General features: G+C 55.6%; 1 protein-coding gene across 1 annotated transcript; it reads left to right on the top strand.

The window, feature by feature from the left end:
• Window positions 1–967: 967 nt before the first annotated feature.
• On the top strand, window positions 968–14,544 carry LOC117645067. The gene is made up of 5 exons (XM_034384972.1): window positions 968–1,105; window positions 4,003–4,210; window positions 5,319–5,474; window positions 7,406–7,711; window positions 14,392–14,544. Exons 2-5 carry the CDS (start codon window positions 4,007–4,009, stop codon window positions 14,497–14,499), a joined length of 774 nt encoding a protein of 257 aa, XP_034240863.1. The 5' UTR covers window positions 968–1,105; window positions 4,003–4,006; the 3' UTR covers window positions 14,500–14,544.
• Window positions 14,545–17,385: the final 2,841 nt, after the last annotated feature.

The raw sequence follows: 17,385 nt of genomic DNA, 5'->3' as shown, positions 1-17,385 counted from the left end.
GCCCATCCGGCCAACGTTGGGAGCCTCTCGCGCGCGGGGTAGCGACGCGGCGGCCGACGGCTCCACTCCTCCAGTCCAGACACCGCGGCGTGTGGTCTGGCCCTTAATGGTAGTGGTAATGCGGCGCGCTGTTCAACACACCGCCGTGTGGCGGGTTGGCCTATCTCAGCGTCGGACACTCGAGGTGCGCAGAGAGAGAGAGAGAAAGGGGAGAGAGAGAGAGAGAGAGAGAGAGGGGAGAGGAGAGAGAGAGAGAGAGAGGAGAGAGAGAGGGGAGAGAGAGAGAGAGAGAGAGAGAGAGAGAAGAGAGAGAGAGAGAGAGAGAGAGAGAGGAGAGAGAGAGAGAGAGAGAGGAGAGAGAGAGAGAGAGAGAGAGAGGCAGAAGTGCAGTGCGGGATGCGGGCCTTTCCCCGAACGTTCCAACGAGTCGGATAAGACGCGGAGCGAGAGAGACGGACGGTGGTGGGGCGGCTGGCAGTGCCGGCAGTGCCAGAATAGAGACCTAGAGACTGACGGAGAAGCGCGGGCGCCGATAAGCGCACCCACAGTTTCTCATACTCCCCGCGCGCGGCGGAGAGCTGTCTCTTAATCCAGACAAAATGGCGGCGCACGCACTTAACGGCTGGAGAAGGTTTTTCGGCCACAGCTTCCAAACCGTTGTAGATAGACGGGATAGTAAGCGAGCCGATTGTAGGTCTCTGTACAAGCTACAATCGGCTCGCTTACTGTACCACTCTAACTTGAACGGTTTTCGAGCTGTGGCCGAAAAACTGTTCGGTCTGTCTGCGCGTCCGCCTGGCCCCACCTTACCGCACCGCTCTCCGCTCCGCTCCCTGTCCCTCCCCGCTCCCCTCTGGGCCGGCCCAGACAAAATGGCCGCCAGCGCGCGACGGCGCCCGCGCTTCTCCGTCAGTCTCTAGGTCTCTATGCCAGAAGCCACGCGTCGTGCTCCTCACTCTGCCCGCGGCTCCCCGGCTGGTGACCTTCGGCTGCACGAGAGGCCGGCAGTGGCCGGCAGTAGCTAGCAGTCGCCGGCGAGCCCGTGCCCCGCCCAGTCCGCCTAGAGAGAGCCGTCGTGCCGCCCGGCCGCCACACCAAAAACAAGGTATTCGTTTAACAGTGCGCCGGGTCGGCCAGGCGGGCGACCGCGGGGCTCAGCGCGCTCAGGTGAACTCTGCCGCCGCCCGGCGAACCAAAGGCTCCGTTTCGGACCGACGCGACCTTGGGCGCACCGCCTTGTGCGAATCGGCGCCAAAACGGCCGGCAGAGGCGCGAAACGCGGCGCGCAGTTTCTCATACACCGTAAAGGCGGCCCGCACAGTGGGCCAGAACACCGGCGCAGGCGGCCAAAACTCTAGACGCGTTTTGAGCCCCAGAGTCGCTAAACAGGCCTCGAACCGAGCGTGTGACCCCACCAATAGAATCCTCGTTCAGAGAGCATTCCATTGGTGGGGTCACACGTTCGGTTCGAGTCCCATTGCGCGACTGGAGCTCAAAACGCGTCTAGAGTTTTGACCGCCTCCACCGGGGCCCACATGCTCAGCCAGTTCAGGGCTTTTACTAACGTCTGGCCTGAATCTAAAAATACACCGCGTTTCGAAGGGTCACCTCGCAACTTAAATACTCTCTCTCTTTTTCTGTCTGAAAAATGCGGTGTACACCCGCTACTCATGCTGTGCAATTATCATTCTAAGCTATTTCCCATCATGACACTGATAAATTAGTCCTTAGGAACTGCATGGCAAAACTATCTTCTCCGCGTGGTCGAAGTGACTGCACCCTAAATTCATCACAGTGAATTTGAAAGAAGTGTACGAAGAAATTTTGTGCTAACATAACACGAACTGAATTTATTTCTTTTAAAAGCTTCATGTTACGGCGGAAAATAGCTCCATAATATGTTTGCACAAAATTCTTCGTATTATAAAGAAATGGTGTCCGTTTCTTTCAGAAGACCTTTTTGACAGCAAGAACCGTTTTCACCATTGCTGAGCTGTCACCAAACTAAGTCTCCTGGTCGTAACCACGAAAGAAAAAGCTCAGGAACAACTTTGAGAGTGCACCAGAACAACAAACATTCTTTGAGGAATGCCCGGGGGGTAACGCGCGTTTCGCGGCTTGGTTTATCGGCGTGCGTAGAGAAAGGTCAGTGCTGACCGGCGGCGAACGCCGGGGGCAGGGGTCGCTCAGCAGACTGATTCCGACAGTCGTTTCAGTCGCTCTGTCTCTCTCGCACTCGTGGGGCGTTCCGTATGGGTGCGAGAGAGACAGAGCGGCGAAAACGACTCTCGGCATCAGCCTGCAGGGAACTTCACGACAGTTATTGTTCGCAAGAGATCTGTCATCCGTCGCTTGAGCCCCATAAGAAGTTCAGCTATGCGGTCCCGCAAGTGATATTGAACATTTGACCAGTCGCTCGCTAAACAGGACTTGAACCAAACGTGTGTAACCCCCATCAATGGATCGCTCTTCAAACGAGGAATCCATTGGTGGGGTCACACGTTCGGTACGAGTCCTGTTTAGCGACTCTGGAGGTCAAAACGCGTCAAGAATTTCGGTCGCCGCCGGCGGTCTTTTCACCCACTGTGCTTCCCCTTGTCACGCGGTAAAACCGTCTCCAGGAAATAGACCAATATTCCAGGAGATCTCAGGAAATTGTACGATATTCCTGAAAATTGCAGGAGATGTATTTACAGTGCAGGTTGGCTGACAATTTGCAGTGTAATTACCAGCGCGGCACGGATCATGGATTAAGTCCAGCCGATTAGCCCCATTCCGATCGGGGGAGCACCAAAGCCCAGCCATGCCGCGCCAGGCCGGGCCAGGCCCCAACGCCCACCCATCCAGGAAAAACCCGACCAGCGCCTCAAAAATTAGCCCAAAGGCCACAGCCCAGCGGCCCCGAAGAAGCGTCCCGTCGCTCTGTCTCTCTCGCACGCCCACTGGCCCTACGGGACGTCCCGTGAGCGCGACAGAGACAGAGCGACGGCACTGCGGAGTCCGCCTCCAGCCTAGCACTCTAGCAGTGGCGGTCCACAGTGGGCCAGAAGACCGGTGGAGGCGGACAAAACTCTAAACGCGTTTTGAGCTCCAGAGTCACTAAATGGGACTCGAACCGAACGTGTGACCCCACCAATGGATTCCTCGTTCGAGGAGCATTCCATTGGTGGGGTCACTCGTTCGGTTCGAGTCGCACTTAGCGACTGTGGAGCTCAAAACGCGTCTAGAGTTTTGTCCGCCTCCACCGGTCTTCTGGCCCACTGCGCGGTGCTCCTTCGCGCGTGCACTGCTAACAGGCGACACTTGTTCTCACGAGTAGCGGCCGGGCAAGCTGCAGACCGATTCCGAGAGTAGTATTCATCGCTCTGTCTCTCTCGCACCTTCACGGGACGCCGCACGAGTGCGAGAGAGACAGAGCGACGAAAACGACTCTCGGAATCAGTCGGCTGGGCAAGCCGGTCCCATCCCAGCGCAAGCCTCCTCTCTGCTCTCAGCCTGCTGGTGCATAGTCGGCTCAGCGCAACATTAATCTCGTAATCCCGCCGCTACAAGCGCTCCCGCCCCGCGAAGCGCCGCGAAGCACTAACTCGAACAAAAATACGTGCGGACACTGCCGGAAACAGTGGCGCGGGCGCGACACAAGGAGGCAAACATTCCCACCATGCACCAGTGTCGAAAGGGTTGCCAACCTCAGCCTACAAACATTCCATCCATGCTCCAGTGTCGAAAGGGTTGCCAACCTCAGCCTGCAAGCCTGCAAACATTCCAACCATGCTTCAGTGTCGAAAGGGTTTGCCAACCTCGGCCAGCCCACTGGGCATTATCTTGGCAGCCCTGTCGAGAAGTTGCCCTGTAGGCAGGCTGAGGTTGGCAACCCTTTCGACCGAACGTTGAAATTTTCGCCAATACTGAGCAAAAACAAAAGCAAGGCAAAATGTGGGACTTTTTTTAAAATTTTAATTAATTAAAATTTATTAATTTTTTATTTATTTTTGGCGGCAGGGCGATGGCAGCAGAACAGCTCCTGGCGTGGTCGCGGCCGACCGACGTTCCCTCCCCCGCAGTGTGGGGCCGCCACGAGCACCAGGGCGTGCAGTACCGCGTGCAGGAGGCCACGCCGGACCTGCACGAGAAGATCCTCGACTATTACGTCAAGGAGTACTTCCACGACGAGCCGTGCTCCAAGAACATAAACCTGCCCGACGATGAGGTGAGCAGCGCGCACTTTAAGGGTACTTCAAGGGCACTTCGAGGGTACTTCTCGAGTGCACTTCGAGGGCTCACTTCAGGGGTACTTTGAAGGCACTTCAAAGTGCACTTTAAGGGCTCACTTCAGGGGCACTCCAGCGGCATCTCGAGCGCACTTCAAGGGTACTTCAAAGGTTCTCCCTGGTTACCTCAAAGGTACTTCAAAGGTAGTTCAAGTTCACTTCTAGGACATTTCGAGCGCAATTCAAGGGCTCACTTCCAGGACATTTCTAGAAAACTTCCAAATTATTTCGAAAGCACTTCGAGAGCATTTCGAGAGCACTTCAAAAGCATTTCGAGAGCTTTTCAACACCACTTCGAGAGGTTTTCGGGTGCACTTCGAGAGCTTTTTGAGAGCACTTCGAGAGCACGTCAAGAGCTTTCCGGGAGCATTTCGAAAGCACTTCGAGAGCTTTTCGAGAACACTTCGAGAGCTTTTCAAGAGCTTTTTGAGAGCACTTGGAGAGATGGAACACGCAAAGAAATGGGCACTGGGGCACGCCCTCGGGCACGCCAGAGAGCCGCAGGCGGACAGGTGTACGGCATCACTCCCACACGCCAGTGTAGGGCCCGGCACGGCCAGCACGCCAGTCAGGCCTGAGCATCCCTCAGCCTTGTGTATGGCGTGTCACACCAACGTGTCGCCCTGGGGCGAGGGGTGGGGGAAGCGGGGATAGACAAGGGACGGGCCAAAGACATTTTAGGTAGGAAAAAGTGCGGTGCTGGAGCCCCCCCCCCTCTCCTGGAGCGACCCGAGAGTGCGCTAGGCGGCCCGAACTGCGCCAGATGAATAATGAAGGCTCGCCGAGCCGCGCCAAGCCGCGCCGTGTATGCGCGAAGCAGGCGTCCCACAGTGGGCCGCAGGCGACCGAAACTCCAGACGCGCTTCGAGCTCCAGAGTCGCTAAATGGGACTCGAACCGAACGTGTGACCCCACCAATGGATTCCTCGTTCGAAGAGCAATCCATTGGTGGGGTCACACGTTCGGTTCGAGTCCTGTTTAGCGACTCTGGTGCTCGAAACACGTCTAGCGGAACCCGAAACCCCAAACTGTTTCCTTCTGCCTGCAGGTCTCGATGGCGGAGTTCCGGTTCCTCCTCGCCACCGCCCTGACCCAGGGCTCCAGCCTCGTCGTCCTGGAGGAAGGCGCACCGGAAGGCGAACCGGAAATAGTCGGCGCCATGGTGATTCCGGTGCTGTCGAAGCGAGACCCGGAACTGCCGGAGGTAAGCTCATTTCCGGAACCGCCCGCCGTCAGATAGATTGATGGATTGATGAAGAAATAGGCGGATAGATGGACAGGTAATTCGGAGAGCAATTCACGCCGCACTTCATTAGCAACCTGGCCGATTCAATTAATTTGTTCCTCACGCCGCGCTCTCCCCCGCCCCCGTAACGGCTTCCCGCGCTGCAACGCTATTTTCCGTGTAAACGCGTGTCTCTGCGGGAGAGAGAGAGAGAGAGAGAGAGAGAGAGAGAGAGAGAGAGAGAGAGGGGGGGGGGTGGGGGGAGACAGCTTGTGTGCTGGCGCGGGGCCTAGGTGTGTGTGTGGGGGGGGGGGGGGGGGGAAGCGCTCGAACATGCCCGAGTGCGGGTGTGTGTGTGCGCGTGTAAGCGTGTGTTGTTTTTGGTGTGTGTGTTGCAGCAATATCTCCCGCAGCAAGGATTCCCAGCCTGCCTCTGGCAGCCTAAAGGGAAGAAAATTCAGAATGTATATACAGGGGCGGGGCCGGGGTGGGGCAGGGGGAAGTCCCGTGTAATGTGCTTGTGCTAGTACCACGACTACGACCATGTCGGTGAATGTTTGCAGAGATGGCCACAGTTGCAGCCAGAGGGAGACAACACTCGAGTCGATACCGTGCCGTCGCTATGTGCACTAGCAGACACACCTACGTGACCTCCTCCCGCGTCTCTCTCTCTCTCTCTCTTGCTCTCTCTCTTGCTCTCTCTCTCTCTTGCTCTCTCTCTCTCTTGCTCTCTCTCTCTCTTGCTCTCTCTCTTGCTCTCTCTCTCTCTTGCTCTCTCTCTCTCTCTTGCTCTCTCTCTCTCTCTCGCTCTCTCTCTCTCTCTCCCTCTCTCTCTCTCTCTCTCTCTCTCTTCTCTCTCTCTCTCTCTCTCTCTCTCTTGCTCTCTCTCTCGAGACCTATCTGCAGTCCAAGTACTATTACTTTACATTTAAAATGTACTTGTGATCAGTAGATTAACTTTAATCCATGCACTAATAGACAACAAATTTCTTACAGTTTAAGTGTAACACGTGCATTTTCGAAATGTAAACGAAAGTATAGTCCTTTCCACCCGGGTCTCTCTCTCTCTCTCTCTTGCTCTCTCTCTCCCCCTCTCTTGCTCTCTCTCTCTCTCTCTCTCTCTCTCGTCCACGCCACTGGTGGCAGCCCCACCGATAACAATAACCGAACTCAACAAAGGCCCAAACTATCGGCCGAGTCGGGTTTCAAATCTCCCTGCCTTTGTTCTTTGTTTCCGACCTGAAAGGTGGGGCAGTATCACGTCACAAAGTAAATCGAGCGGTGACTGGACGAGCGAGTCAATGCAATCGGGCGGTATGCATCTCGTTGGGGGGTGGCGCCCCTAACAGCAGTGGCACGCTGCAGCAGGGCCTCACCTTACACACTGCTGGGGTGGCTCCCTATTACGGAGCGTAGGAGCTAAAATAGTGTTTTTTTTTGTGACTTCGGGCGGCCACTGTGTTGGACGCCAGCCGCGAAATACAACTCCATTGGTGGGGAAATATTCTTAGAGGCTTCTCTTTCTCTTAGCTTGCCTTTTCTACGGAGCACGTTTTGTTGCCTCGGTTTGGGAGCAGTGTTGCCGCAGAGTTGGTCGAAACGGTGAAAAAGTGTGAAACTCGTTATTAGGGCAGACTTTGGGACGCCACTGCAAAACGGGCCAGAACAGAAGGCCGACGGAAGCGGCCAATGCACCAGACTCGTTTTGAGCTCCAGAGTCGCTAAACAGGATTCGAACGGAACGTGTGACCCCACCAATGGATTGCTCTCCGATCGAGCAATCCATTGGTGGGATCACACGTTCGGTCCGAGTCCCATTTAGCGACTCTGGAGCCCAAAACGCGTGTAGAGGTTTGACCGCCTCCACCGGTCTTCTGGCCCACTGTGCTAAGCCTCGCTCCGCCCTGCAGTTCCAGGGCCGCGGCATCCGCGTCATGCTGTGCCTGTCGGACACCTTGAGGTCCTCCTCCCCGTTCGGCGACCCCTTCACGCGTCCCGAGGCCCTGGAGGGCTCCGTGTCGCCCTGGGCCGGCCCCGTGCCCCACTTCGCGCTGGACCTGGGCCTCTGGGTGCGGCGCGACCGCCGGGGCCGTAGCCTGGGCCTCGCCATCCTGAAGGCCATCCCCGACATGTGCCGCGCCTTCGGCATCCACCACTTCAGCACGCCGTTCACGGGCGCGCGCAGCCAGGGCCTCGCCGTCAAGGCCGGCCTCAAGGTGGGTTAGTTCGAGCCTTTCTCTTAATGACTTTCTTTTCAAGTTGGCTCGGGGTTGAGGAGTGCACAGTGGGCCAGAAGGCCGGTGGAGGCGGAAAAAACTCTAGACGCGTTTTGAGCCCCAGAGTCGCTGAACAGGACTTCGAACCGAACGTGTGATCCCACCAATGGATTGCTCTCCGAACGAGGAATCCATTGGTGGGGTCACACGTTCGGTTCGAGTCCCATTTAGCGACTCTGGAGCTCAAAACGCGTCCTGAGTTTTGGCCTCCTCCACCGGTCTTCTGGCCCACTGTGGGTGGGGGGCTCGTCAAGAAAGTATCCCCGACTCAGACGGATGCGCCATGAATTAGGCATGCCGCGAATAACCAACTTGACAGCAGACTGATTCCGAGAGTCGTTTTCGTCGCTCTGTCTCTCTCGCACTCATGGGGCGCCCCGTGCAGGTGCGAGAGAGACAGAGCGACGAAACGACTCTCGGAATCAGTCTGCAGAGGGCGCCCGGACTGACGGACAGCCGTGCACACAGACAGACAGGCAGACAGACAGACAGACAGACTTGAAATCAGCACCTCACTTCTTCCATTAGTAGCAGCGGACTTCCATCCCAGACACCAGTTCGTCATCTATATTTCATTGCCAGTGCCAGGATAATTTGCACCCTTCCTTTCGTTCTCCGCCTTTCCTTCTCTCTCACCCACTCTTCCTCTTCCTCTTTTCCTCTTGCACCCTTCCTTTCGTTCTCCGCCTTTCCTTCTCTCTCACCCACTCTTCCTCTTCCTCTTTTCCTCTTGCACCCTTCCTTTCGTTCTCCGCCTTTCCTTCTCTCTCACCCACTCTTCCTCTTCCTCTTTTCCTCTTGCACCCTTCCTTTCGTTCTCCGCCTTTCCTTCTCTCTCACCCACTCTTCCTCTTCCTCTTTTCCTCTTGCACCCTTCCTTTCGTTCTCCGCCTTTCCTTCTCTCTCACCCACTCTTCCTCTTCCTCTTTTCCTCTTGCACCCTTCCTTTCGTTCTCCGCCTTTCCTTCTCTCTCACCCACTCTTCCTCTTCCTCTTTTCCTCTTGCACCCTTCCTTTCGTTCTCCGCCTTTCCTTCTCTCTCACCCACTCTTCCTCTTCCTCTTTTCCTCTTGCACCCTTCCTTTCGTTCTCCGCCTTTCCTTCTCTCTCACCCACTCTTCCTCTTCCTCTTTTCCTCTTGCACCCTTCCTTTCGTTCTCCGCCTTTCCTTCTCTCTCACCCACTCTTCCTCTTCCTCTTTTCCTCTTGCACCCTTCCTTTCGTTCTCCGCCTTTCCTTCTCTCTCACCCACTCTTCCTCTTCCTCTTTTCCTCTTGCACCCTTCCTTTCGTTCTCCGCCTTCCCTTCTCTCTCACCCACTCTTCCTCTTCCTCTTTTCCTCTTGCACCCTTCCTTTCGTTCTCCGCCTTTCCTTCTCTCTCACCCACTCTTCCTCTTCCTCTTTTCCTCTTGCACCCTTCCTTTCGTTCTCCGCCTTTACTTCTCTCTCGCCCACTTTTCCTCTTCCTCTTTTCCTCTTGCACCCTTCCTTTCGTTCTCCGCCTTTCCTTCTCTCTCACCCACTCTTCCTCTTCCTCTTTTCCTCTCTCTCTCTGTCCCGGCCACCGCAGTGCAACGGGAGGCTGCTCTCTGCGGTCCTGGAGTTAGTAGACTAGGTAGCCATTCCGGCAACCAACAAACTTCCCAAACAACCAATGGGGTGCAGTGTGGCACACACAGTGTTGCCACGTTAGTACACGGCAAAAGTACCGCCTGGGATTCCCAGGCGCATCATGGGGAAAAGGGCCTATTTTCCAGGCACCGCCTGGGAATCCCAGGCGGTACTTTTGCCGTGTACGCACAAATTCCTACACTGTGTTAGTGGGCCAAAAAAACCGTGGATGCGGTCATAACTGGACGCGTTTTTAGTTCCAGCGTCACTAGAATGGAGTCAAACCGGACGTGAGGCCCCACTAATGAATTCCTCGTTCGGAGAGCAATCCATTGGTGGGGTCATACGTTCGGTTCAGCTCTCATTTAGCGACTCTGGAGCTCAAAACGAGTCTAGAATTTTGGCCGCCGCCACCGGTCTTCTGGCCCACTGCGGCTGTCGCCCCCGGCAGGCTGAGGTTGGCAACCCTTTCGACACTGGTGCACGAAGGGAACCTTCGCCTGCCGACTGATTCCGAGAGTCGCTTTCGTCGCTCTCTCTCGCACTCATGGGGCCTCCCGTATAGGTGCGAGAGAGACAGAGCGACGAAAACAACTCTTGGAATCAGTCTGCTGTGGCGACACACTGGGCACACAACACCACAGTGGGGATGCGGTTGCCATGGTTACCGCCGTCACCTCGTTAGCCGCATCCTTCGCATCCTTTGCCTTACGAGGGAAAGCCCTGTCGCTTCGCCAGCCCTGCAGACTGATTCCGAGAGTCGTTATCGTCGCTCTGTCTCTCGCTCGCACTCATGGAGCGTCCCTTGTAAGGTGCGAGAGAGACAGAGCGACGAAAACGACTCTCGGAATCAGACTACACACTGCAAGAAAAAAACCACAGCAAAAGTACACAAATCCCTGGCAAATTTTTATCAGGAATTTATTGTACTTTCAAAGTACAATAATAAGGACAATGGAACCGGCATGACGAGTGCTGGGCAGTCCAGGCCTCTTTGTGGTTCGTTTAATTCTCGTTGCACTTTCTACAAGCCCTGTATTACTTCTACGTATTGTACAGTTTTTGTTGTACTTTTGTGGTACTATTCACACTTTTTCTTGCAGTGAAGTGGCTGCAGCAAGCCATAGGGTGAGCAGCGCCACCTATAAACAGCGAGGCTGCAGACCGATTCCGAGTCGTTTTCGTCGCTCTGTCTCTCTCGCACCTATATGGCACGCCCCATGAGTGCGAGAGAGACAGAGCGACGAAGACGACTCTCGGAATCAGTGTGCTGGGCGGAGAGCCCGGCGATGAGGGTAGTAAAATGCACATGGCCACTCGCCGCTCGCTCTGCCGCACACACACCGCGGGGACGAGCCCCCACAGTGTGTCTCTCTCGCACTCGCATGGCACGCCGTAAGGGTGCGAGACAGACAGGGCGCAGTTAGCACTGCTCGGGGACCCTTCAAGCGCCGCCAAAAAAGGGGCGGGAAATTCAAACCGCGCGTCCGCACGGCGAACCGCGGCATGTTGCGTACTTATGAAAAGTTCCGCGCAGCGCGCTACAAATTTCGCGTTTTGCAGTGGTGGCTGTGCGGAGAGAGAGAGAGAGAGAGAGAGAGAGAGAGAGAGAGAGAGAGAGAGAGGAGCGAGCGGGTTGCGGGTTTCGAGAAGTCCGAAGTTGACGCCACGCAAACAAGGAACTCAGCTTAGGGTGTAGGCCCCGCCGGCCCCGCTGGCCCTGCAGGGTGCGGTCGGTGGGTTCACCCTTCGTCAAGTTGCGGCCGGGTCAGCGCGGGCCACTGCAATGGGACGCGGCGGGACCGCGAGCACTGGAGGCACGCTGGACAGTGGGCCAGAAGACCGGTGGAGGCGGTCAAGATCCCGGACGCGTTTTGAGCTCCAGAGTCGCTGAACAAGCCCATTGGTGGGGTCACACGTTCGGTTCGAGAACTGTTCAGCGACTCTGAGGCTCAAAAACCGTCCAGGTTTTTTTCCACCTACCCCACTGTGTAGGGTATGGAGACGCGCATCCTCGCCCACCAAGCAGTCAGTCGGGTCACAGCTTTGGAGAGTGCAAAATACCGAGGGGGTAAACACTTCACGAAATCGTGTACAGACTACTCAGTATTACGCTGTATTACGGGTGTATTACACGTGTATTACGGCCCTAAAATGCCAAAATTTGGCACATTTGACCCAAAAATGGTATTACGATCACGTGTATTACGCGTAATACACGGTTTTTGTGTACAGGGTATTACGCGAGTGGTTACCCCCTCGCAAAATACACTCCCTCGCGTTTGACAGTGTGGGCACACTTTTGCAGTGTGTGAAGACGCGTGCGCGCACGCCAGCCATTGTGTCGTCACTTCCGAAAGACGCGAGGGGCTGGCTGCCACACTGCCACGGCCTGCCTAGTCACGCGTTGCACAGATAAGGGCCCCACACAGCAGCTTGACGCCCCATCATCTCAAGCTTTACATTCATCTTTCAATTTCCCTAATATTTTTTTTCATCCCCTAATCGTTCCAATCTCATCGTGGCCCCCCGCCCGTTCTGATACGACTAGCCTCCTTCCTCTGCCCCCGTCCCCCTTTTCCGTCCCCACCGGCGCTGTGGCACGGTCTCGCAAAAAGAAAGACGCAAAGTGGCAAAATGTCTCTCTCTCTCTCTCTCTCTCTCTCTCTCTCTCTCTCTCTCTCTCTCTCTCTCTCTCTCTCCCCTCTCTCTCTCTCTCTCTCTCTCTCTCTCTCTCTCTCTCTCTCTCTCTTTCATTCACGGCGGTGCTTCCTTCCATTTCACCCCCTTCCCTCTCCCCTTCGGCAAGGCTTCACCATTTAGCACGCTTTTTTTCGCTCTCTCTCTCTCTCTCTCTCTCTCTCTCTCTCTCTCTCTCTCTCTCTCTCTCTCTCTCTCTCTTTCTCTCGGAGACGCTGGCCTCCAGCAAACAACCCCCTTCCGCCCCTAAACTCAACAATATATACACCCCCTTCACCCCTCCCTCCTTTTTCTTCGTTTTACACCGCGCCCGCCGTGTCCGCGTTCGTTACAGCGTCGGCCGCCAGCTTTGGCGGCACGGTCATGAAATTCAAACAACAACAACAACAACAACAACAACAACAACAACAACAACAACAACAACAACAACAACAGAGGACCGGCCACAGCAAAAACAAAATCCTGCAAACGCCAAATATTTACATTTTGACGTACTTGCGTTTTGGTTTTTTTCCGGTTTCTCCCCGCAGCACAATGGGCCAGAAGACCGGTGGAGGCGGCCGGAACTCTGGACGCGTTTTGAGCTCCAGAGTCGCTAAATGGGACACGAACCGAACATGTGACACCAGCAAGGGATGCCTCGTTCGGAGAGCAATCCATTGGTGGGGTCACACGTTCGGTTCGAGTCCCATTGAGCGACTCTGGAGCTCAAAGCGCGTCAAGAGTTTTGTCCGCCTCCACCGGTCTTCTGGCCCACTGTGCGCAGGGTACTTTCTCCTCCAGTGCCGTCGGCATGTTCACAAAGTCAGTTATCTGCGAGAGCCGCCCCGAGAGGGCGCCACCATTCACTCGAGGCAATTGCCACCTCCTCCCCCCTTCCACTCCTTTCTCCCCCCCCCCCCCCTTTTCCTTCTGTCTTTGACTCCCTTACTCGTCACCCCCGCTGGAACCGCCATTGTTGTCCCCCCACCCCCCTGCACCTCATTTACAAAAGCGGAATTTTAATCGCACATTTACTCACTCCCCTCGGCGTAATAAGTTGACGATAATTGCGTAATTGCGAGTAGTTGGGGGGAAGGGATCGTCGCTAAACAGCGAGGAGCGACCTCCAGCTCCTCCGGATATTATTTTCAATTATTCGTCAATTATTCACGCTACGGTGGAGTGGAACCCTCGGCCTGCCTGGCTGGAGTCGTCCAGGTGCGCCGCACAGTGGGCCAGAAGACCGGTGGAGGCGGCCGGAACTCTGGACGCGTTTTGAGCTCCAGAGTCGCTTAACGGGACACGAACCGAACATGTGACACCAGCAAGGGATGCCTCGTTCGGAGAGCAATCCATTGGTGGGGTCACACGTTCGGTTCGAGTCCCATTTAGCGAATCAGGAGCTCAAAATCCGTCCGGGATTTAGACCGCCTCCACCGGTCTTCTGGCCCACTGTACGCAGCGCTTCCAAGGCTCGGTCCAGGGTTGCCGCATCAGTGGTCCGAAATTCCCACGATGCACCATTCAGCCGACCAGGCGTCTTCTCGACAGCAAAGCCCAGATATTGCCCAGTGGGCGGGCTGAGTTTGGCAACCCTGCCGACAGCGGTTCATAGCGCTAGTTTTCGCCTACTGTACATTCGCTCAGACCTGAGCCAGCGGCGACCCTTTGCTATGCAGGCCTTTTCTTGGTGCCATCATGAGTGTGGCAAACAGCCTCCAAACAACGAGGGAAACAAAGGGTCGAACCCTTATAACGCACCGGAACAGCACTCCGACAATGAGGCCCCCGGTGGGGTTCGGCTGTTTAACTTTTCCTTTGGTCGCCGCTGGCTCAGGTCTGAGCGAATGCACAGTACTTCAGGCGGCAGTGGCTGGGGCAGCCGGCAGAGCGCCTGCAGTCTGCTGGGTAGGCAACAGCGCGACACCGCTGCGCTGCGAGGTGGAAGTGTTGCCTACCCTGTAGGCTGATTCCGAGAGTCGTTTTCGTCGCTCTGTCTCCTCGTTCGGAGAGCAATCCATTGGTGGGGTCACAAGCTCGGTTCGAGTCCCATTCAGCGACTCTGGAGCTCAAAACGCGTCTAGAGTTTTGTCCGCCTCCACCGGTCTTCTGGCCCACAGTGAGTCACGGCCCCTGTAGATGCGAGAGAGACAGAGCGACGAAAACGACTCTCGGAATCAGTCTGCTGCAGGCGGTCGCCGCCGGCGGGTCTGCGATACCACAGTAGCTCCGTCTCTCTCGCGCCCCCAGGCCCCGCGGGACGGCCCACGAGTTCGAGCGAGACAGAGCGAGAAACACGTAACGAAGGGTGTCTTTCTGTTTCCAGGAGATCAGCCGACTCAAGTACGACGCCTTCCTGGACCCCGAGGGCAAGCCCGCCTTCCACAACATGCCCGAGGTGGAGTGCGTCCTGATGGGCATCGACATCGAGTAACGCCACCAATAAAAATAAAAATAATAAAAAGTAATAAAAGTAATACTTGGCCGCTCTGGTCGCCCTGCCCTCGGCATCCGTACCTCAAGCACGTCGCAGTTGAAGCCGCCGCTCCGGGGGCACAATATCCAGGGCCAAATCAGGGGCCAAAGAAAAAGCTCGGGAGGGCCGGCCGCCGCACAGTGGGCCAGAAGACCGATAGAGGCGGCCAAAACTCTAGACGCGTTTTGAGCTCCAGAGTCGCTAAATGGGACTCGAACCGACCGTGTGACCCCACCAATGGACTGCTCTTTAAAAGAGGAATTCATTGGTGGGGTCACACGTTCGGTTCGAGTCCCATTTAGGGACTCTGGAGCTCAAAACGCGTCTAGAGTTTTGGCCGCCTCCACCGCTCTTCTGGCCCACTGTGGGCCGCCGCCGGTCCTCCCGTCGGCCCAGCAGACTGATTCCGGGCGTCGTTGGCGTCGCTCTGTCTCTCTCACACCCAGACGGGACGCCCCATGAGTGCGAGAGAGACGGAGCGACGACTCTCGGAATCAGTCTGCGGGGACCGAGGATCGCAGCTTTCATCTCCACCGCCGCCACACCGCAAGAAACGTTGAGGGCGGTCGTTGAGGGCCTACGGTAAAAAAAATTCGTAAATCGAACGCCTCGAAAACCGGGAGAGCACCCCGGTTTTGGACACGCTGCTGTCTCTTTCCCTCCCCCCAAAACAAATCCACGTTTAAAAGATTTTGAATTCTGAAGTCGTGGTCAAAGTGACTTCCTGGCATTTAGGTATGATCCCTTCACTAAGTCCATCATTTTTCATGTACTGAGTTAAAGCTGTTTTAAAAATAGTCTCGTTTGGTCAACAATAGATTTTTCACCTTACTAGTGTGCTAGCTCCCAAAAACGACTTATCTTGAATCAAGAAAAAGTTAACTTTTCTTTTTGTTTTTCAAAAAAGTTTTTGCCTATCTAATTTTGTTTCCTGGTATGCAGAAAAAATTTCTTGTTGTCAGACTTCTTTACATACAAAAACAAAGAAAATAAAAAATAAAGAAACCATTTTTCTGGGTGCCCCTCCCTTCCCACAGTGCTCAGAGAGCCACGAATTGGCCAATCGACGCAGTAGCAGCCCGACAGAAATCCAACTCACAATTTGCACTGATTAATACGTGCTCGTTCTGCGTTATTGCGGTCCGACCTCTTCAAAAGGAAACCGCGTGACGCCAGGGTGCGCACAGTGGGTCAGAAGACCGGTGGAGGCGGCCAAAACTCTCGACGCGTTTTGAGCTCCAGAGTCGCTAAGTGGGACTCCAACCGAACGTGTGACCCCACCACACGGTAAACCACCAGTAAGTAAATTTGTCTACTCGAGGAAAACACGTGATTGTTTCCTCGAGGTGCCTAATTTGCCTACTAGAAATTGGTTACTTGAGTAGGCATTTCCAAACTGTTTACTCGATTCGCCGGGCGCTGGTGGTGGGGGGCCGGCGAGAAGACAGTTTTGGTTACTGGAGTGGCTGATTCGGTCGGTGGTGGGGGCAGAATCATCCCTCTCCAGGAGACTAATGTGTCTACTCCAGTAAACACCATTGACTTCACAGAGAAAACAATTACTAGGGAGCTGGTACCGACATTTGGGCCTCAAACACTTAGTGGATAACTCAGTTACTCACTCCCTCTCCCCTGATAGAGCTTAGGTGTTTCCGGACGACAGGTAGCGAACCTGCACTCTGCAGCTTCGGAGCGCGCGTGCGTACCCCGAGACTACGAGACTTGTTGGAGGAAGAAGCTGCGCGCACCGCACATGACCCGAGTCACCCGAATCCGAACAGCCGCCCCCGCAGTAACCACTAGGTGGGGGGAGGCAGCCGATCGGAAAGCCGAGCGGGAGCCGAAGTGCACCCGAACGGCGGCGACGGTGCGCGGGGAAGAGAGGGGGGCGCGGTTCGGGCGCTGTCCGCCAGGTGGCTCCAGCAGCGCTCGCCCAACTGTCTCCTCCAGCAAACAAAATAGTCTACTCAGTAGACAAATTAGAAGATACGATCTTTTACGCGACTTACGTGTCTTTGTCTAAAAAGTGTTTACTGCGACTTCCTCGAGGATACAATGACATTAACTCAGGCTTACAAATTTGGTTTCTCGAGGAGCTTGTCTCACAGATAAGCTACTGGTGGTTTACAGTGCAATGGGTTCCTCGTTCGGAGAGCAATCCATTGCTGGGGTCACACGTTCTGTTCGATGCCCATTTGGCGACTCTGGAGCTCAAAACGCGTCTAGGGTTTTGTCCGCCTCCACCGGTCTTCTTGCCCACTGTGGTGCGCCGTCTCGCGATGGATATTGAAACTTTCATTCATCCAACTCGATTTGGGGTTCCGCGTTCCGCGCGCTGCGCGGGCGGGGACCAGGTAAGAGGGCGGGTCGGGCAAGCAGGGCAGGTCAGGCTGGCGTTCCAAACCGTCTGGTAAATGCTGTCTTTGCCAGAGGGCTGCGCTGGCCTCGACCCCGGAGTGCGCAGTGGGCCAGAAGACCGGTGGAGGCGGTCGAAATCCCGGACGCGTTTTGAGCTGCAGAGTCGCTAAATAGGACTCGAACCGAACGTGTGACCTCACCAACGGATTGCTCTCCGAATGAGGAATCCATTGGTGGGGTCGCACGTTCGGTTCCACTCCTGTTTAGTGACTCTAGAGCTCAAAACGCGTCGAGAGTTTTGGCCGCCTCCACTGGTCTTCTGGCCCACTGTGCAGTTTCACGGTGGAGTTCCACAGTGCCCCCGCCGGTTGGTCCGCTCGGTGCAATTTTGCGGTGGCCGCCGCTCCCTCGCAAAGATCCCAGTCTTTTCCTCTCGAATTGGACCGACCGTCAATATAAAACCCGAAGCCGCACAGTGAGAGAGCG

This window comes from Thrips palmi, unplaced genomic scaffold (assembly GCF_012932325.1).
Source record: "Thrips palmi isolate BJ-2018 unplaced genomic scaffold, TpBJ-2018v1 HiC_scaffold_18, whole genome shotgun sequence".
NCBI lineage: Eukaryota > Metazoa > Arthropoda > Insecta > Thysanoptera > Thripidae > Thrips > Thrips palmi.
This window is presented reverse-complemented; position numbering and strand designations above follow the sequence as displayed.